Source organism: Xenopus laevis, chromosome 5L, assembly GCF_017654675.1.
Source record: "Xenopus laevis strain J_2021 chromosome 5L, Xenopus_laevis_v10.1, whole genome shotgun sequence".
Classification (NCBI taxonomy): Eukaryota; Metazoa; Chordata; class Amphibia; order Anura; family Pipidae; genus Xenopus; species Xenopus laevis.
In genome coordinates this window covers 29,008,859-29,028,887 of record NC_054379.1, presented here as the reverse complement: position 1 = coordinate 29,028,887, position 20,029 = coordinate 29,008,859, and the positions used below count along the sequence as shown (strand labels likewise).

Sequence of the window (20,029 nt, the reverse complement as noted above, 5' to 3'; positions counted from 1 at the left end):
ACCCCCAGCATTCTGGATAACAGATCCCATACCTGTAATAGTTTGATTAACTTACTTGGTTGTGAAGAAATGATCTTACATTTGGGAGCCAGTGTACACCATCCAATATAACATTCCCACTACCAGTGGTGTGTGATAATAGCAGCATTCTTATCTGTGCTTCAAAGTCCATAGTTCTGTCCAGTTTGTCTTCATAGATTGCCCTTGAGCTACACTTTAAATTATTTATTACTTTTACTAGTTACTATTAGAAACACTTCTAATTTCCTTTCTGCTAGCAGTCACGTTATCTTTAATCTTGTACAAGCTGATATTAAACATCATTAGATTATAGTTTGCTCCATGCACACATGCAGGTGTCAGAAACCACTTTCATTAAGCTACTCATAATAATATATTTAAGAGAAAGCCTTGTGTAATATTGAATAAAGTACTTACCTCTAAAAATTCCTGTCTGTTTTTCGGAGCGAAGATAAAAATGGCAGCTCCATTATGGAGTAGCCAAAAATTGGCCTTTAGGAGTATTGTATTGTTTGTATTAATTATTGTATGATGTCGAGCAGTGATCCCCAACCAGTGGCTCATGAGCAACGTATTGCTCCCCGATACCTTGGATGTTGCTCTCAGTGGTCACAATGAAGGTGCTTATTTTTGAATTCCTGGCTTGGAGGCAAATTTTGGTTGCATAAACACCAGGAGGCAGATTTACTAAAGGGCGAATTGTCGCCAGCGACCGCTTCACACACATCGCACCACTTCGCCAGGCGCAAATGCGCTACGAATACGCTAATTCACTAAAATGCGTAGTTTCATCCTGGCGACTTTTCACTAGTGTTACTTCGGCAGTGCGAGCATTTCATAATGAAGATGCGCTAGCGCTGATTTTTGCCGAGTAAAAATTTGCTAGTGATCTTGCTCTTAAGTCCATTTGCATAGGGCGTGTAATTTAAAGTTGTATGGACCAGCAGGTGGCGGTGTTGGTACAATATTCATTCATAGTAACAGTATGTGTATCCTTTAATATCTTGCAATAAAAAGAAAATAAATAATGAATGTAAATTACAAAAGTGCTTAGAATAACCCCCCCATCGTCATTTACATTCACTTATTTTAAAGGGTTACTTATCTTTTTATAGAGGAGCAGCTGTGAAAGTCACAATGTGCATGAGGCTTTCATTATATATTGCACATTCTACTATATTCCTTGTTTAGAGTACTAACATCATAATGCACAATTAACATGCCCTTAAAAGAGTTTATAAAATGAAAACTATCACCATTTTTAGTTAATTTTAAAATTCTATCTACAATAAAAATATATATTTAAAAATTAGGCTGCATGTTCCACATAAGAATATGTTGCAGATGGAGATAAATGTAATATCAGGTATATGTCTATACATGTCTGTGTTTGTCCCCATCCAACTGTTATTGGCAGATTTATCAAGGGTCGAATTTCGAGTTTATGGGAGTTTCTAAAAACTCAAAAACTATAAACTCGAAATTCGAAAAAAAAACAGACCAATAGAAATTTATTGAAAAAAAAATCAAAACAGGTGAATATGATTGAGCTGCAAATTTGATTTGAATGTGAAAAAAACATTTTTTGGTGAAAAAATTTGAATCGAATTCGCTCGAATTCTATTCGAATATTTTCACCAAAAAAAAATTTTTTTTTTTCAAAAGTCCACCAAACGACTCCAAATTTTAAAACATCAATGGCAGGTTTTAGATGGGGAATAGTCAAATTCGAATTCTTAAAGGGACAGTACATGATAAATTTCAGAATCCGATTTTCGATTTTTTTAAAAAAAATTTAATCGAATTTGGACTATTCCCTAATCGAATTAAACTAAAATAAACTCAAAATTCAAATTTAAATATTCAAAATTTAAATTCGACCCTTGATAAATCTGCCCCTTAATGTATATTATCTAGTTCCTTCTCTCTTCGGCTTCAAGGATCTCTCCCCAGGCTTCTGCATCCAGTGGAAACATGCTGTCCGCTGGAAGCTCTTCAAATGATCTAATGTTGCTAAACGCCCCATGAAGCCAGTTATGCTGTACTCTCGCTTTTCTTTTTTCCATGTTGGTTCTTTGTAAGGTTTCCTTGGAAAGAGAAAGGATATGAAAAGACAGAAATCATTTTTGTATTTCATTACAAAATGCAAAAACATAACAAATGAGAAATAGGGATGCACCGAATCCAGGATTCGGTTCGGGATTCGGCCTTTTTCAGCAGGATTCGGACGAATCCCAGAACTCAATCCGAATAATAATTTGCATATGCAAATTAGGGGCGGGGAAAATTGCGTGACTTTTTGTCACAAAACAAGGAAGTAAAAAAAGTTTTCCCATTTCCACCCCTAATTTGCATATGCAAATTAGGTTTTGGATTAGTTTCGGTATTCTGCCGAATCTCTCATGAAAAATAGTGGATTTGGCGCATCCCTAAATAAAAATAATGTTATATAATAGCAAATGAATGCCACAAAGTACAGAAATGTTATAGTTAAAGGGGAACTATTGCGAAAATGAAAATTTAATGTAAGCTTCTTTATACTGAAATAAGCCATTTTCTAAATAAAATCAATAAAAAATTCTGCATTGTTTCTGAAATAATCAAGTTTATATTCACTATTCCTCTCTCAGCATCTGTTTCTCATCATTCTCTTTTCAAGTTGTCATCGGAAAACATGTTTTTTTCAAAACACATCAGTTAATAGTGCTACTCCAGCAAAATTCTGCACTGAAATCCATTTCTCAAAAGAGCAAACAGATTTTTTTTATATTCAATTTTGAAATCTGACATGGGGCTAGAAATTTTGGCAATTTCCCAGCTGCCCCCAGTCATGTGACTTGTGCCTGCACTTTAGAAGAGAAATGCTTTCTGGCAGGCTGCTGTTTTTCCTTCTCAATGTAACTGAATGTGTCTCAGTGAGACATGGGTTTTTACTATTGAGTGTTGTTCTTAGATCTACCAGGCAGCTGTTATCTATCTAGGGAGCTGCTATCTGGTTACCTTCCCATTGTTCTTTTGTTTGGCTGCTGGGGGGAAAAAGAGGGGGGTGATATCACTCAATTTGCAGTACAGCGGTAAAGAGTGATTGAAGTTTATCAGAGAACAAGTCACATGACTTGGGGCAGCTGGGAAATTGACAATATGTCTAGCCCCATATGTCGATTTGCTCTTTTGAGAAATGTATTTCAGAGCAAAATTCTGCTGGAGCAGCACTATTAACTGATTCATTTTGAAAAAAATTTTTTTTCCCATGACAGTATCCTTCTAAACTTGATTATTTCAAAAAGAAAGTCCATTACCTTCCAGGTATATCCAGAGTCACAATACTTTTGTATGTTTTCCTTAAATTCATCTGGTAAGGCCAAACAATATTTCTTCCAGAGGATATCATTTTCTTTTATTTTTTCATTCCAATCTTTACATACACTGGACGCAATACATAAATGTTTCACATCAAGATAGGCAAATATTTTGTAAATAATTTCTAATGGAAAAATGTCCAATGTACTCTTCTGTTCAGCCATTATGGATTACAAATATCTGAAACCACAAACAGAATTGTTAAAGGGACATTTTACGGCCAAATCTGGGGTTTAGGCAATAAACTGAATAAAACAACAGTTCTACTGTCATAAGTTTGAAAATTTTCATAAGTTTGAAAATGGCAGAAATGATCTGATTGCTTGTTATGGGTATCTCCAGTGGGGTAATATGGCACCTATATTAGTAAATTAGCCATCAAGCAGTGCCATGAATAGAGGCCACTGTTCCACAATAGAAGATGGACAAAACATTTAAAGGACCAGTAACATCAAAAAAATTAAAAAAAAAATTCGTTAGTACACAACAAAAAAAAACACCAACACAAATTATACGCCCTTTCGCCGTTTCTGTACAAGACAGGAAGCAGAGTTTCTGTAAGTTATTTCTTAATAAAGACTTTGCTTTTTTAAAGTATAATTTGTGTTGGTGTTTTTTTTCATTGTGTACTAACGAATTTTTTAAAAATATTTTTTGATGTTACTGGTCCTTTAAGGGGAAGTAAATTTTCCTTAAGGCAGAGCCAGATGAGAGACTTTCAAATGGCGCTTTTCATAAAAGTGTCCTGCAATGTTATCCTGTCAGGCAGGGGCGTAACTACCGGGCAGGACTGCTTCGCCAATGAGGCAAGTTGAGGCCGTTGCCTCAGGCGGCAGTGCCCCACTAGGTACCAGGGGCAGCAAAAATGCTGCTTCTGGTACTTTAAGAGCGAATTTCCGGGGGAGGGGGGGCAGCAGCAATTGCTGCTGCCTCAGGCGGCGGAGGGGCCAGGATCGCCCCTGCTACCGGGGGAGCAGGGGGTGCAAATGGGCCAGGGCCCGCACCCCCGCAGGGCCCCCCCAGAAGATCATGCGCGCTGCAGCCAGCTGGAGTCGGCTGCAGCGGCACAAAAAAATCGCGCACACGAGGGTGGGGGCGGGCCCGTCTGCACAGCTCGCACCAGGGCCCGCCCCCACCAAGTTACGTTACTGCTGTCAGGTCAGGACAAGTATTATTGTCAAGAAGTAAAGCTTAACTGACAGTTATTCTGAGTTTGGTCATTGATTTATGGTGGCTTGTACCATCTATTTTATGAGAAAAGTGCAGTGTGACTTAAGCTGGCCATAGACGCAAAGATCTCATCTTGGAACGTGTGTGGAGAGTCCCGACATTTTTCATCCGGCGGAGATCGGTCGTTTGGTCGATCGGACAGGTTAGAAAATTTCTGCCGGCTGCCGATAATATCTCTGTGTGTATTGCCGATCGTACGATTTTCAGTGGGAGACTGTCACCAGCTTTGTCTATCGTACGATTGCTGTCAGGGGCAGAACATCGGCTGATCTGTTCATTAACTGCTTTATTTGGTCGGAATGGTAAGACTTTGATCTGAATGGTTAGTGGCAGGTGGGGAGATGGGAAAGTCCAATCGTACATTGATTCGTACGATCGGATCTTTGCCTCTGTGGCCAGCTTAACATTTTCTAAACATTTTCTGAATGAGGACAGTATGGGCAATGCTCCCAATTGGATCTCAGTGATAGAAGTAAGTTCTGACAATACTGAGCATGTTGGCTACATTAGAGTATCCAGATATGTGAGGCTCATTGCTCTAAGTTATGTAAAAATGCAGGATCAACCACAGGGATTATTTATTATAAGTATTCTTCATTCACACAAATTTCATGTAGTAGCAACAGCCTTTCCTTTATGACTCATATATCTAGTACTCGCTACTGTATGGGACCTGTTATCCAGAATGCTTGGGACCTGAGGCTTTTCTGGATAATGGATCTTTCTGTAATTTGACTCTTCATACCGTAAGTCTACTAGAAAATCATTTAAACATTAAAGGGGTTGTTTGCCTTTAAATTAACTTTCATGAAGATGTAGAGAGTGATATTCTGAGAAAATTTGCAATTGGTTTCCATTAATCATCTCATAGAAAACCATTTAAACATTGAAGGAGTTGTTCACCTTTAAATTAACTTTCATGAACATGGTTTTCATTTTTTTAGTATTTGTGTTTTTTAGTTATTTCACTTTTTATTTAGAAGCTCTCCAGTTTGCGATTTCACAAATCTGGTTGCTAGGTTCCAAATTACCCTAAACACAATGCATTGATTTAAATAAGAGACAGGAATATGAATAGGAGAGGCCTGAATAGAAAGATGTGTAATATAATGTAGTAATAACAATAGATTTGTAAACTTACAGAGCATTTGTTTTTAAATGGGGTCAGTGACCCCCATTTGAAAGCTGGAAAGAGTCAGAAGAAGAAAGCAAATAATTAAAAAAACTATAAAAAAGAAATTGAAAATTTGCTTAGAATTAAACTTTCTATAACAAATAAAAAGTTAACTTAAATATGAACCACCCCTTTAAATAAACCCAAGAGGCTGATTTTGCTTCCAATGAGGATTAATTATATCTTAGTTGGGATCAAGTACAATCTACTGGTTTATAATTACAGAGCATTTGTTATTTAGATGGGGTCAGCGATCCCTATTTGAAAGAGTCAGAAAAAAAGTAAAAAATAAAAAAAAACTATAAAAAATAAATAATGAAGACCAATTGACAAGTTGCTTAGAATTGTCAACTCTAAAACATACTAAAAGTTGACTTTAAGGTAAATCACCCCTCTAACATTGTTATTAACAGAGATTATAGAAATGCTACAAAAAATTATTTCTCAAGTACAGTAAAAAAAAAAAAAAAGTATTTTCTGTTTTACTAAATTCTATTTGCTTAGCCCATTCATTTTCAACTTCAACTTGAACCAGAGATCTTTACCCTTATGTTTAAAGTTCACTATCCAATATGTTAGAAATAAAACAAAGTTAAATTTTTGAACAAACCACTTTATTTGGAAAACAACAAATGCAAAACACAGAAAACAAATCCAAATCTTAATTGGCAGAAATAGCAAAGACATTTAAAGCTATGAAAGCATGGGGGCCTAATACTTCTTTCAGCCTTTGTCCTTAGACCCCTGCTGGTCACGACTAGGGGCTAAACTACACTTGAAATTTTGTAGGATGGTGTGGGATCTCCGGATTGCATCCTACAAATCAGATGTAGTCACATGGGTCAATATATAATGGGACTGATACAAAAATCAGAAGTGTAAACTACATGAAACAGAACTGTCGAATGCAGGTGTTGTATTCTGCGTATTCATCTGACGAGATAAAATTTGTTGATGCCATTGAAATACATTCAATGTTGGATGTAGATGAACAAAACACACCACTCGACTTTATCAATTTAACATTACAGCTATAGGGAACAAATTATGTAGATCCTACAATGTCTTGTGGTGGTGCAGGACAAGATCAGATAAAATCTGAGCCACAAAATCTGATTAAAGTCTCCTATGTAGTTTAGCCCTGACAGAACACTCATTGTTTTGTGCTTGTGCCCTTGCTGGCTCTTCAGTTTACCCTGATGCACAAGTGCTGCTTGTTGGTCTTCCCTGAATACTATCTGCAAAGTGTTTCAAAATAGTGTTTGTTTCTTTACAAGCATCTATTAATATATTATATCTTTCCATGGATAACTCCTGCAGATTATGCATTTGAGTAAAATGCCTTGACAGATGCTTCCATCTTTTCTTCTCTACAGACATGCAAGTCTTGGCCAAATTTATAAATTGCGTCATGTGTTGGCGAGTTTGAATAGATGCCCTGCTAGGAATTCGCCTTCTTCTAGCAAATGGTCCTGAACTTCTCCTTCGGCCTCCAGTGTTTGTTGCAGAGACACTTTCTGGAGCAACTTGACGTGGTAATGACCCAGTAGCAAATTCTTCCTCTATGAGAGTATCAATGATTGTTTCTTAAAAAAAATGTTATAAATATATTAGAATATTGTTTTACACACGCTCACTTACATGCTCACTCTTACAAATATACACAATACTAACCTTGAGCATTGCTTTGTTGTTGTTCTTCCATCATCCCTATCTCTGTAATGTCTCCTCTACAGAAGTCTTCCACCTCTCTGGACTCTTGAAGCTCCTCAATCTGTTGCCGAAGCACTAGGCAAAAGTGATACATTAAAATTAAAAATAAATATTAAGTTTCAATCCAGATTGTTTTTGTATAAAACACAGTGGTAACAGGCCCATGAACGTTCTGCAACTGTGTGTGCCTGAAGTGGGGCAAGTGTGTGTGTGTGGGTGGGCTGGAGCTGAACTACCTCTCCAAGCCTGTTAGCAAGAAGGCAGCGAACATAAGAAACAATACCATAAGCCAGGGTGTGTATATGGGGGGTGGAGCTGCACTATTTCCCCCTGCATGCTAGCAAGCAGGCAGCTAGAAGTGACAGTTTATCAATGCAGCTAACATCAGTAACAATAAAATAACATAGGCAAGGGTGTTGGGGAGAGGAGAATGCAGATTCTAAAATGCTTCTCCCAGTCTGCTAGCAAGAAGGCAGCTAGACGTGACAGTCTGTCAGTGCAGATAACATAAGCAACCATACAAGAATGCAGCTAGAAGAGACAGACTATCATTGCACCTAACATAAGCAACCATACCATAAGCAAGGGTGTGTATATGGGGGTGGAGCTGCACTATTTCTCCCAGCATGCTAGCAAGCAGGCAGCTAGAAATGACAGTCTATCAATGCAGCTAACATCAGTAGCCATAACATAAGCAAAAGGTGTTGGGGGAGGAGGCTGTTGATGCTGAAATGCTTTTCCCAGTCTGCCAGCAAGAATGCAGCTAGAAGAGACAGTCTATCAGTGCATCTAACATAAGCAAACATACAAGAATGCAGCTAAAGGAGACATCCTGATAGCACAGTCTCAAAACTCTCACATTCTCAGCTGTCTGTCTCTCTTTGTCCTGCTGAGACTCCTGTCAAGGTTATTTACGTAAGGCTGAATCCAACCGGTGGGATGTCTTCTGTGAAAAGGCAGGTCCTTTTGGCTGCATAATTATGATGAATATATGATGCACGCAGGTTTGATTGGGTAAAGTGCTGTTGTTGACATCTTCACTCAATAAAGTTCGTCAGATTTTGAAGAAGCATATTTTCTGCCATAAATGTGTCGGTAAAAAATGCCATAATAAATGCCATAAAACAAGACTATTTTATAGCAGAAATATTCACAGGCTTGTTTTAACTTTAAGAAAATTGTGAAACTCGTGGAAATGAATGCTAACGTTGACTGGTATGTGAGTGTCGATAACGGCGTATATTTTTTTCGGTATAATACTTGCAGGGATAACGCACGGAAAATGATAGATACATTTTTTATGAGGTTTAGTAAACGAACGCCCTTGTACCTATTCCTCTTTTTCATACGTGACAATGTGGCCTGGAATCCCCATTGACATATCAAAATACAAGCCTTTGCAGTAGTGATGTGTGGGCCGGCCCGATACCAGCGGGACCCCCGGGTTTACCCGTGAGTTGGTTGGGTTCGTGCCAACCTCACACCCCCATTTGCAGGTGGCAGGTGGGTCCGGGTCAAGTTCTTCTTCCTGCTCTCCCTGCCGCCACCTTACACTGACAGCTTCCGACTTTCGGTTTTATAGCCGCGCGTCTGCTTGCCCCGCCCCTTCTATGACACCATCGGCAGGGCGGCGCAGGTCTATAAAAGGAATATGGAAGTCAGGCGCGGGTGGTGGGAGGTCGGATATCGGGCGGTGCGGGTCGGGAAAAACCCAGCCCGCACATCACTACTTTATAGTCCATTTAGGAGTGCAGAGACCTCTCGCTCAGGTGTCAGAAATTTCCCAACCCCAGCTGCTCACACTTACACTGGCACGAGTGAGCAGGAAGCAGGGGACAAGATCCAGAAGGCGGGTGGAGGGGCTGGGTAGGAGTGCGCCAAGCCCCTGCAAATATTTTTTTTTTTTTACAGGTGTACACAGCTCACAATGGGGTAGTGATGTGTGGGCCGGCCCAATACCCGTCTGGTTCGGGCCGACCTAGCAACCCCATTTGCGGGTGGTGGGTCCGGGTTCTGCATCATCGGAGGGGCGGGTCTATAAATGGAAGTTGGCCGTGGGCAGGTGTGATTGGAGGGAGGATGGGTAATACCCGACACACACATCACTACAGTGGGGCAATTTTCTTAGGACAGAGCTTGGATATGCCTCCTGGCACTGCACTCCTCCTCAATCTGGGAGACCAGAGTGAAGTTTGTCCGAAGGGCACCCAGGGTACTAAATAACACAATAACAATTTATTATGTTATTTATAAAGTGCCAACACACATATACAGCGCTTTACAGAGATTATACATTATTTACACCAGTCCCTAATGTTTTAACTCTAAGGAGCCAATTAATCTGGCTGTATGTTTTTGGAGTGCAGAAGGAATTTGCAGCACTTGCATTTAAAGAACTAGTCATGTGGCAATACATACACATTCCAATATTAGATATATTTAAATGAAAAAAAATTAAATATATACACATAATATGTACAGCATATTATTGTATCTTATCTATATCAATGTGTAAGAAACAATGGCTGTTTCCTTTCTCCCTACATATGAATAGCATTAGATAGAGATATTTCCCGCTTCAAATACTACAAAAAAAATAGAAAAACTTGCGTGGCATTTCTATAAAAGGAAGTGCTTGTTTATTTTTTCCTGATTCATTTATCAGAGCAACACAATATTAGGTGAACAATTTAAATATAAATCGTTTTTTGGTCTTAAAACATTATTAAACGAAAACATATTAGTCAGCCTTTGGGGTGCCTTATTTTTCTGTTTTTCTGTTTTGCTATCTATGCTGTCATTCTGGTTGGCTAGCAAAACACAAAGCTCAAAAGAGCTTGGGGGAAGTAACATTACTAATACTTAATAAAGATAAACACTTTAATCTTAAAGAAGGAGCAGCTGTGAAAGTCACAATTTTACACTGGTGTGCATGAAGTTTTCATTGTATGTTGCACCTTGTACAAGTATGGGATATGTTATCCAGAATGCTCGGGAGCTGGGGTTTTCCAGATAATGAATCTTTCTCTGATTTGGATCTAATCATCTAAGTATTAAATAAAGCCAAAGCTGGTATTGATTGATCCCATATCTGAACAAAATAACAATAAAATAATACAAAATAACCCTTGTTTGAAAGATGGAAAGCAGCATATTTCAAAACTAGGGAATCATCTAAACATTAAATAAACCCAATAGGTTGGTTTTACATCCAATAAGGATTAATTATGTATATATAAACTTTGAGAAAGGCCCTGGGGGCGGAAACGTTAGTCCATAACTTTATAATAAATTATTATTTGATACTTTTAAGACCTGTGAGTGCTGATCCTCACTTTTGTATTATACGAAGTATTAGCTGATCTATACTACTTTTTTCATGAGTGCAGACATCTATCCCTTGGAAATATATATATATATATATATATATATATATATACAGTCCATAGTAGGTAACTGCCTGGGTGCTGGTTATAACATAACATAACAAACCACAGAAGAAGAACCGCAACTCCAAGGTCTTGTTGAAGGTGAAAAAAAGTGCAAATTTATTGCAACATTTCGGCTCACTGACTGACTTGGAGTTTCACGACCATATAAAAACACGAGGCCAAATGCCTGGGGACCGAAACGTTGGATTAATATGTAACACTGTATACAAATAAAGCATTTCTTCACTTCAACTACAGTGAGTGCTGATCCTCTATCTGCTATATATTAGGGATGCACTGAATCCAGGATTCGGTTCGGGATCAGCAGGATTTTTTTTTTTTTCAGCAGGATTCGGATTCGGCCGAATCCTTCTCCCCAGCCAAAACGAATCCGAATTTGCATATGCATATTAGGGGCGGGGAGGGAAATTGCATGTCACAAAACAAGTAAGTAATACATGTTTTCCCCCTTTCCACCCCTAATTTGCATATGCTAATTCGGATCGGTATTCGCCCGAATCTTTCGCAAAGGATTCGGGGGTTCAGCCGAATCCAAAATAGTGGATTCGGTGCATCCCTAATATATATATATATAGAGAGAGAGAGAGAGAGAGAGAGAGAGAGAGAGAGAGAGAGAAAATAGGCCCTGGCATTTCATTTACACAGAAGCCCAAACAGCCCCCCACCAGCCCAATAAATCATGAATGCCTGTGGGATCTTACAGCAGCCCCTCTGGCATTTGCCAGAACTCACAGATTGCCTGTCTGGGCCTGGATATAGTGAACTGGTAACTGGAGAACAGTTTGAAGGGAGATATAATTCCCCTAGCGGCAGGCTAGATCTGCTAGCTGCCAGACAGAACATGGCCCAGAATAAGATTGAGCTACGTGCAGAGAGGGTTGAGAGCTTGGATCTGGGTGAAACAGTTTGGGGTGCTGCTGTTTGTTTTCCCAAAGGAAAAGGGACTCTGTAAAGGTACTGTGACTCTGTGGAGTACTTTTCTGTTTTGGCAGGGAATCCCAGTAGAGGGCCGGTAGAGTGGAAAAATACCTTGTGCATTAGTTATAGCCCAAGTGTGGCCAGGTTTTTGTTTTATTTTGTTTTATACCTATTTGCTCATAGAGTCTGAATATGTGAACAATAAATGGACTTTAAAGAAATGTCTGTTCTTCTGATCCTGCTCATAATATATATATATATCTTAAACTGTTATTTTTTTTTTGTTTAGAGAGATAGAGGTACTGTGAGCCAAAGAGAGCACTTCTGAGTTTGGGACATTTAAAGGACCAGTAACATTCATTTTTTAAAAAAAAAAATAGTTTCCAAGACAGTTTTAACTTTAAAATCGCAAAGCTTTATTAAGAAAAGACTTACAGATTCTCTGCATGCGCTACACTTCAGAAACGGCGATAGGGCAACGATCCATCATGCAGTGCTCGATTTCTCCTCCCTGGCTATCTCCTATAGAAGGCAGGGAGGAGAAATTGAGCACCGTACAACGGTTTGTTGCCCTGTCGCCATTTCTGAAGAGGAGCGCATGCAGTGAATCGGTAAGTAATTTCTTAATAAAAGCACTGCAATTTAAAAGTTAAAACTGTCTTGGTGTTTTTTTTTTCGTTACAAAGAAACACATTTTTTAAAAAAATAAAAATTTATGTTACTGGTCCTTTAACAGTGGTTGAATTCCGTGGCTGTATTTGTGTGTTATCCTGTATAAACATGACATTGAAAATGTTTTTAAAAAGAAAACTAGTGAATTACTGAATTTTAAAATTCTATTTACAATAAAATTATATGTATATTTAAAAATTAGGTTGCATGTTCATCAAAAGAATATGTTGCATCAATAGTTGTGATTATAGATGGAGATAAATGTAATATATAATGTCTATATATGTCTGTGTTTGTCCCCATTCAACTGTTAATGTTTATTATCTAGTTCCTTCTCTCTTCGGCTTCAAGGATCTCTCCCCAGGCATCTTTATCCAGGGGAAACATGCTGTTCCCTGGAAGCTCTTTAAATGATCTAATGTGGCTAAACCTCCCATCAAGCCAGTTATGCTGTACTCTCTCTCTTGCTTTATCCATGCTGGTTCTTTGCAAGGTTTCCTTGGAAAAAGAAAGGATAGGAAAAAGTCAGAAAGCATTTGAGCATTGCATCACAAAATGAAAACTTATGAAAAAAAAAAAATCTTATATAATACCAATGACTGCCACAAGGCACATAAAGCGTTATAGTTAGTTTCGGAGCATGTATCTAAAATATACCCCACTCAATTTTTTAATGAAGACTCAGAGAAATAGGAGACAGAAGACTCTTAATTATAGAAATTATAAACATAAAATATAGTAATATCATTTATAGTGAATAATTAGTATATGTATATGTGGTTTTTATTTTACTTCATCCTCCTGCTTGTTGAGTGAAAAACAAAGAGGTCTAATTATGGATTTCGTTTCTCTCATAGGTAATGAGGGCATGTCACATTCCAGTGGCATAACTACTCACCGGAGGTCCCTGGTACAGGATGGGCTCCTGGGCCCCCTGTCGGGCCCTCCCCCCTATGAATTGTGCCAGCTGTAAAATCTCCCCCTGCCCAGCATCCTGCCATAACCTCTATTGCAGCTCTGGCAGGCCCCAAGGGGGTGTGGGCCCGGGTGCGATCCCCCCTGCTGCACCCCTGGTAGTTACGCCACTAATTTAACCCTCATTCTGGGGTTAAATTAATCTTTCTTGAGTTATCGTTTTGCTTGAGATGTATCTTTGCCGCATTATGAACATTTGCTTTTGTTCAATGGTTGTAGTTCAGCACTATGAACATCAACTTGTATGGCTGCACCAACGTGATTAACAACAACAAAAATACGGAGCCACACACACTCAAGATTAATGCGGTTGGGGTGCTTACTCCACCAACATGGTTGCCAGCCATCCCAGCTGATCCACCAGCCAGAGGTGAAAGGGCCATGCCTCCTTCAAGTAACAGACGTGACCGTGCTTACAATAAGTGCCGTGTTGCCAGAAGTAGTTGTTTTTCCAATAAGATATTTATAAACAACCACTGGAGAAATGGAATTTGCCTGACTATTCTGTGCCAGGCAATAGGCTAGGATTATTTCAGTTAAAGTAATGGAGCCAGTCTTCTCAAACTGCATTAGTTGTCCCCACTTCCGTCTAAGGAACAGACTAATGATATACGCAGGCAGTTGCAGGATATTACCTATTATTTAAAGAACCAGTAACACCAAAAAATTAAAGTGTTTTAAAGTAATGAAAATAATGTAATGTTGCCCTGCACTGGTAAAACTGATGTGTTTGCTTCAGAAACACTACTATAGTTCATATAAACAAGCTGCTGAGTGGCGGAAATTGAAAAAAGGCTATATGGCACCGGATAAGTAGTGGATAATGATACCATTATGTTTAACAGAGCTTATCTGATATCTGTTGTGTAACCTGAGCCTTTCTACTTTGAATGGCTGCCCCCATTGCTCCACAGCAGCTTATTTATATAAATAATAGTAGTGTTTCTGAAGCACACACACCAGTTTTACCAGTGCAGGGCAACACTGCATTATATTTTTATTACTTTAAAACTATTTCATTTTTTGATGTTACTGGTCCTTTAAACCTATAAACCTTCTAGCATCAAATATATCCATTACCTTCCAGGTATATCCAGAGTCACGATACTTTTTTATGTTTTCCTTACATGCATCTGGTAAGGCCAAACAATATTTCTTCCAGAGTATATCATATTCTTTTGTTATGTTATTCCATAGTTTACAGACCCTGGACACAATACATAAATGTTTCAAGTCAAGATAGGCAACTATTTTGTAAACCATTTCTGACGGCAAAACATCCAGTATATTCCTCTCTTCAGCCATGGATGGCAAAAATCTGAAATCACAAACATGATTGATAAAGGAACATTTTATTGTCAAATCTGGGGTTTAGGAAATAACACCTAAATAAAACAACAGTTCCACTGGCTACCATAAGTTTGAAAATGGCTGAAATGATCTGATTGGTTGTTATTGGTAACTCCAGTGGGGTAATGTGCCACGTATATTAGTAAATTAGCCATCAAGTAGTGCCATGACTATTTGATCACTAGATGCCACTATTCCATATTAGAACTTGGCCATAATTATAAAGGGGTTGTGAGTTTTATCATAAGGCAGGGCAACATGAGAGGCTTTTTCATAAAAGTGCCCAGCAGTGTTATCCTGTGCCTGAGTCAAAGGTCAGGACTAGTTGAGAACATTATTATCAAGAAGTAAAGTGGGGCAGTTATCGGAGTTTGGCCATTGAGCTTCTACCACCTCTTTTATGAAAAAGTGCAGTATTAACAAAGATTTTCATATACAGGTATGGGACCTGTTATCAAGAATGCCCAGGACCTGGGGTTTTCCGGATAACGGATCTTTCTGTAATTTGGATCTTTATGCCTTAAGTCTACTAGAAAATCATGTAAACATTAAATAAACCCAATAGGCTGGCTTTGCCTCCAATAGGGTTAATTAAATATTAGTTTGGACCAAGTACAAGCTCCTGTTTTATTATAACAGAGAAAAAGTAAATCATTTTTAATAATTTGGATTATTTTGATAAAATGGAGTCCATGGGAGACAGCCTTTCTGTAATTAGGAGCTTTCTGGTTAGCGGGTTTCTGGATAATGGATCCCATACCTGTACTACCAACAGCCCTTCTTCATTTCCAGTACTCACTATCTATCATTATTTCCATAGCTTCTTTATGCCTTGGCAGTGTTGTTTTCCTACCAAGGAGCTATACTTTATTTTCTTAAAATTCCTGTTGTTTCTGTTACGTTTTCCCCAGATATTACTTATCATTGAGTATCAGGAAAATTGCAGTTGCCATTAACTTGACTTAGTGGACTAGGATAATCTCCCCTAAAGGGCACCCGGAGGCCATTGTCCTCTGTCGCTCCCCCCACAAATGTGCATCCTTTCCTTACTGGAGCGCTATGGGTGAGGTCACATGGAGCATTTTTACGTTGTGTTTTAAAAAAAGCACGCTCGATCATAAATACGCCAATGAAACCACATGCGCATGATAATGTGCATTTTTCAGCCTGTGCATTTCTGTTTTTTCTCATTTCCCACAAATCCACTCGGAAGAATATTAGTAAACTTTTGTGCATAAAAAGCCAAGTGGAAAAGCAATTTACATACAAAATGTAGCCGGACTGATCGTCAATACGAAATGTCACCAGCATACAACGCTGTAAATACATATATGCGTAAAACATCTCGCGAGAGTTTGTCCACCATATTGAAAATATGCAGCATATTTCAGTGAAGTATATTTCCAAACCTGTGGATCCCATAAATTTCAAGTTTCCTTGGCTTTCTGCTGAAAAACGCAAATACTGGCGTTGTGTGGCATATGTTGGCTCTCAAATGCCCTGTGGGATTTGCTATAGTGCGTATTCTATTATTTTTAGTAGGGCTTCATTTTGTGCGTATTTACACCAGAATAAGCGGTTTTAAAAAACACACGCCCTGTGCAACCTCGCCTTAATTGCTTAGTGCTTGAACATCATGCTCATCACCAGTGCGGCTGGATAGCATGCCACCCCTTAATTTATCCCGCCCTAGGCTCGGGGCATTTATGGCCTCCCTGCAAATCCGGCCCTGATGGTGTCATAATGTGATTGTGATACTTTACTGGTTTCTTATCCTTCCTTAGGTCATAAAAGTAAATTTGTAGGGGAAGGAAGGACAAGTAAAATTATTGCGAGCGTTAGTAAGTTATCTCAGAGTAGCATTCTGCTGGCTAAAGTCCAAATTACCCTAGCAACCATGAATTTCTTTGAATAAGAAAGTAGAATATGAATAGGAGAAGGTTGTTTGTCTTGTAAAATTGGTTTTAATTTTCAATTATTTGTGTTTTTTCAGCAATTAAGCTTTTTATTCAGCAGCTCTCCAGTTTGCAATCTCAGCAATCTGGTTTCTAGGGTCCAAATTACCCTAGCAACCATGCATTCATTTGAATAAGAAAGTAAAATATGAATAAGAGAGGGTTGTTTGTCTTGTAAAATTGGTTTTCATTTTTTATTATTTGTGGTTTTTGAGCGATTTAGCTTTTTATTAAGCAGTTCTCCAGTTTTCAATCTCAGCAATCTGGTTTCTAGGTTATTCAGCAGCTCTCCAGTTTGCAATCTCAGCAATCTGGTTTCCATGGTTCAAATTACCCTAGCAACCATGCATGGATTTGAATAAAAACATTGAATATGAATAGGAGAGGGTTGTTTATCTTGTAAAACTGTTTTTCATTTTTTATTCTTTGTGTTTTTTAACTATTTAGCTTTTTATTCAGCAGTTCTCCAGTTTGCAATGTCAGCAATCTGGTTTCTAGGGTCCAAATTACCCTAGGAACCATGCATTGATTTTAATAAGAAAGTAAAATATGAATAAGAGAGGGTTGTTTGTCTTGTAAAACTGGTTTTAATTTTTTATTTGTGGGTTTTGAGCTATTTAGCTTTTTATTCAGCGTTTCTCTAGTTTGCAATCTTAGCAATCTGGTTTCTAGGGTCCAAATTACCCTAGCAACCATGCAATGATTTGAATAAGAAAATAGAATATGAATAGGAGAAGGTTGTTTGTCTTGCAAAATTGGCTTTCATTTTTTTGTGGTTTTTGAGCAATTTAGGTTTTTATTCAGCAGTTCTACAATTTGGAATCAGCAATTTGGTTTCTAGGGTCCAAATTACCCTAGCAAATATGCATTGAGTTCAATAAGAAAGTAGAATATGAATAAGAGAGGGTTGTTTGTCTTGTAAAATTGGGTTTCATTTTTTATTATTTGTGGTTTTTGAGTGATTTAGCTTTATAGTCAGCAGTTTTCCAGTTTGCAATCTCAGCAATGTGGTTTCTAGGGTCCAAATTACCCTAGCAACCATGCATTGATTTAAATAAGAGACTGGAATATGAATAGGAGAGGCCTGAATAGAAAGATGAGTAATAAAAAGTAGCAATAACATTAAATCTGTAGCCTTACGGAGCATTTGTTATTAGATGGGGTCAGCGACCCCCATTTGAAAGCTGGAGTCAGAAGAAAGCAAATGGTTTAAAAACTATAAAAAATAAAAAATGAAGGCCATTAGCCATTCTATAACATACTAACATTAAATTTAATGATGAGCCACCCCTTCCCAGGTTCCACATGTAACCCAACTGTTCTGTGTATGAGAATGAAAAGTTTGATTTATTAGTAATAAAGTGACATCTAGTGGACTGTAGCACTGACAAGTTATTTTGGGTAACGTTGTAGAACAAAGGCCACTATCTTATTTGAGGGCTCACAGACTAGTCATTTGCTCTAGGGACATTATTTCCCCTGAGCTTTACAAACTCTCAAGGTATTTCCCTCGTTCCATTTCGTTACCCTGGCACCGCGTTATCACGTGACGCTATTGTTTATTTCTGGGAAGACTTGTATCGTCTGCCGATTGGCTTACCACGCACCACGTGCTTTCGTTCCTTTCGCCCCTGACGAGGAAGTGCTCTGCGAGTGGGCCGTGAAGCTGGAGGGATTCTCTGTTGTCGGAGCGCAGACTTTGTCACGTTGTTCAGTAGCGGGATCATTGACAGCTCCCTGGCTTCGCCATGTCAGGCTTTCAGCTGGAGGCTGTGGAAGGCAGCGGGGGCGCGTCACTGTCCGAGGGGGAGACCATGATCGGAAGAGGACCGTTCCTTGGTGTAAGTCATCTGTCAGTAAAGCTCACGTGATATTTCTGCTGCTGAAGTTCGACTCTGTGGCAGGAACAAGTACATGCTTTAAAGGGACACGCCCGCTTTTCTGTGGCACTGTATTCTTCCCATTCTTTTATTTACAAAAAATACGCATGTTCCTAATCTCTATTATGTACAGCACTGAGGCAAAATTAAACTCGCTCTCCCTTTCCCCCTGATTTGTTTAATGGCGGTAAGAGAATTCTTTATAAATCAACCCCCAGCTGCAGCCTTTGCTAGGTTTGGAGATAAGGAGCAGCTCATTATACATTAGGGGTGATTTATGACCACAAGTACAGTCGGCTGCCTTCAGAAATCACAGGGTTCTGTACAGCAACATTTTCTGGGCCCCCTGGTCCCCGCCTGCCCCCAAGCCCAACCCCATATCTCGCCCCCACCCCACAGTAAAAAAGCCAAACAGACATCAGAGCTAAAACAGTAACCCCCCTACGTTATAAAAAGCCATTGGTGATCTCACCCCCCAAAGAGAGGACGGGAGCTCCGGTACCAGCATTATTTTTCTCTGTACCCTCATTAGTCGATTAAGTTAAGTCCCGGTGAAGCTGCATTGGGATTGGATAGGCTGGAGGGAAGTTCCTATTACACCCATCCAATCCCTGCATACCTCCCCAACAATTTTTTCGACCATGCCCAATTTTTTAGCCACACCTCCTCATTACCATGTTTATTTTACGAAATTTGTCAGGTTATGAAAGTTCGAACATATATCTGTTATTACAGTTTTGCTAATGAAGGTGAATTGCCGTTAAGCTGTGAGTCTAACTTTTCCCAAGGGACCTGTTATCTTATATTGTTACAATTACTAACTTGCTTATCTAGAAATTGTTACAAAAGTATCTTATCTGCAGCTGTGGCTGTTCTGGGCTCTCTGCCAAAAGCCAATTAAGTTAGAAACTTTGTTTCTTTTTCTGGCTGTTCCGTGCAGAGAAAAACAGGACTTTTCAGTACAAACGAGGGACTGCCAATTGAGCTGTCAAAAGAGGGACTATCCCTCTAAAATGGGACAGTTGGGAGGTATGTCCCTGTACAGCTTTACTTGGACTTAAACAACCAATGAGGGTATACCGGAGCTCCCGTCCTCTCTTCTAAACTTTGCAGCAGGCTGACAGTAAGGGGGCCCGGCTAATCAAGTAAGTGAAGCATAGCCTGGCCCCCCCTAACACAAAAACCTGTGGGGCCCAGGACAACTGTCCCCCCCTGATGGCAGGCCTGAGTACAGTTGCAGGACTGCTTAAAGGAGAGCTAAACCCTTAACATTAATATGGCTAAAAATGCCATATTTTATAGACTGAACTTATTGCATCAGCCTAAAAG

General features: G+C 39.0%; 4 protein-coding genes across 8 annotated transcripts in view; 1 reads left to right on the top strand and 3 right to left on the bottom strand.

The window, feature by feature from the left end:
* Nucleotides 1-1,863: 1,863 nt before the first annotated feature.
* LOC108716105 (F-box only protein 48) lies at nt 1,864-3,562 on the bottom strand. Its single transcript, XM_018262232.2, has 2 exons — nt 3,321-3,562; nt 1,864-2,108 (listed from the first exon to the last, which is right to left on the bottom strand). Exons 1-2 carry the CDS (start codon nt 3,543-3,545, stop codon nt 1,935-1,937), a joined length of 399 nt encoding a protein of 132 aa, XP_018117721.1. The 5' UTR covers nt 3,546-3,562; the 3' UTR covers nt 1,864-1,934.
* A 2,820-nt stretch (nt 3,563-6,382) lies between these two features.
* Nucleotides 6,383-8,287, bottom strand: LOC108716578. Its single transcript, XM_018262806.2, has 2 exons — nt 7,460-8,287; nt 6,383-7,371 (listed from the first exon to the last, which is right to left on the bottom strand). Exons 1-2 carry the CDS (start codon nt 7,590-7,592, stop codon nt 6,977-6,979), a joined length of 528 nt encoding a protein of 175 aa, XP_018118295.2. The 5' UTR covers nt 7,593-8,287; the 3' UTR covers nt 6,383-6,976.
* A 4,244-nt stretch (nt 8,288-12,531) lies between these two features.
* LOC108716579 (F-box only protein 48) lies at nt 12,532-18,564 on the bottom strand. 2 transcript variants are annotated; one of them, XM_018262807.2, is made up of 3 exons: nt 18,428-18,564; nt 14,596-14,833; nt 12,532-13,038 (listed from the first exon to the last, which is right to left on the bottom strand). In XM_018262807.2, the coding sequence occupies exons 2-3, from the start codon at nt 14,818-14,820 to the stop codon at nt 12,865-12,867; spliced, it is 399 nt and encodes a 132-aa protein (XP_018118296.1). In that variant the 5' UTR covers nt 14,821-14,833; nt 18,428-18,564; the 3' UTR covers nt 12,532-12,864. The 2 variants fall into 2 exon arrangements, with proteins under 2 accessions (XP_018118296.1, XP_041418567.1); XM_041562633.1 differs by having other exon boundaries at nt 18,421-18,539.
* Nucleotides 18,522-20,029, top strand: part of aplf.L (aprataxin and PNKP like factor L homeolog) — a 136,756-nt gene continuing 135,248 nt past the window's right edge. For 3 of the 4 annotated variants that reach the window (XM_041562632.1, XM_018262804.2, XM_041562631.1), the window contains exon 1: nt 18,522-18,661. Coding sequence is in view for 3 of the 4 variants with exons in the window: in XM_018262804.2 (XP_018118293.1) it covers nt 18,569-18,661 (93 nt within the window). In the remaining variant the exon portion in view is untranslated. The remainder of the gene's footprint in view (nt 18,662-20,029) is intronic. The other variant, XM_041562630.1, reaches the window with a different exon arrangement.

Coding starts and splice junctions, on each gene's coding strand:
- LOC108716105 (XM_018262232.2), bottom strand. CDS start 3,545: ATGGCTGAACAGAAGAGTACATTGGACATTTTTCCATTAGAAATTATT. Junction 2,109..3,320: donor ACTCTGGATATACCTGGAAG/GTAATGGACTTT, acceptor TCTCTTTCCAAG/GAAACCTTACAAAGAACCAA.
- LOC108716578 (XM_018262806.2), bottom strand. CDS start 7,592: ATGTATCACTTTTGCCTAGTGCTTCGGCAACAGATTGAGGAGCTTCAA. Junction 7,372..7,459: donor ACAACAAAGCAATGCTCAAG/GTTAGTATTGTG, acceptor ATTTTTTTTAAG/AAACAATCATTGATACTCTC.
- LOC108716579 (XM_018262807.2), bottom strand. CDS start 14,820: ATGGCTGAAGAGAGGAATATACTGGATGTTTTGCCGTCAGAAATGGTT. Junction 13,039..14,595: donor ACTCTGGATATACCTGGAAG/GTAATGGATATA, acceptor TCTTTTTCCAAG/GAAACCTTGCAAAGAACCAG.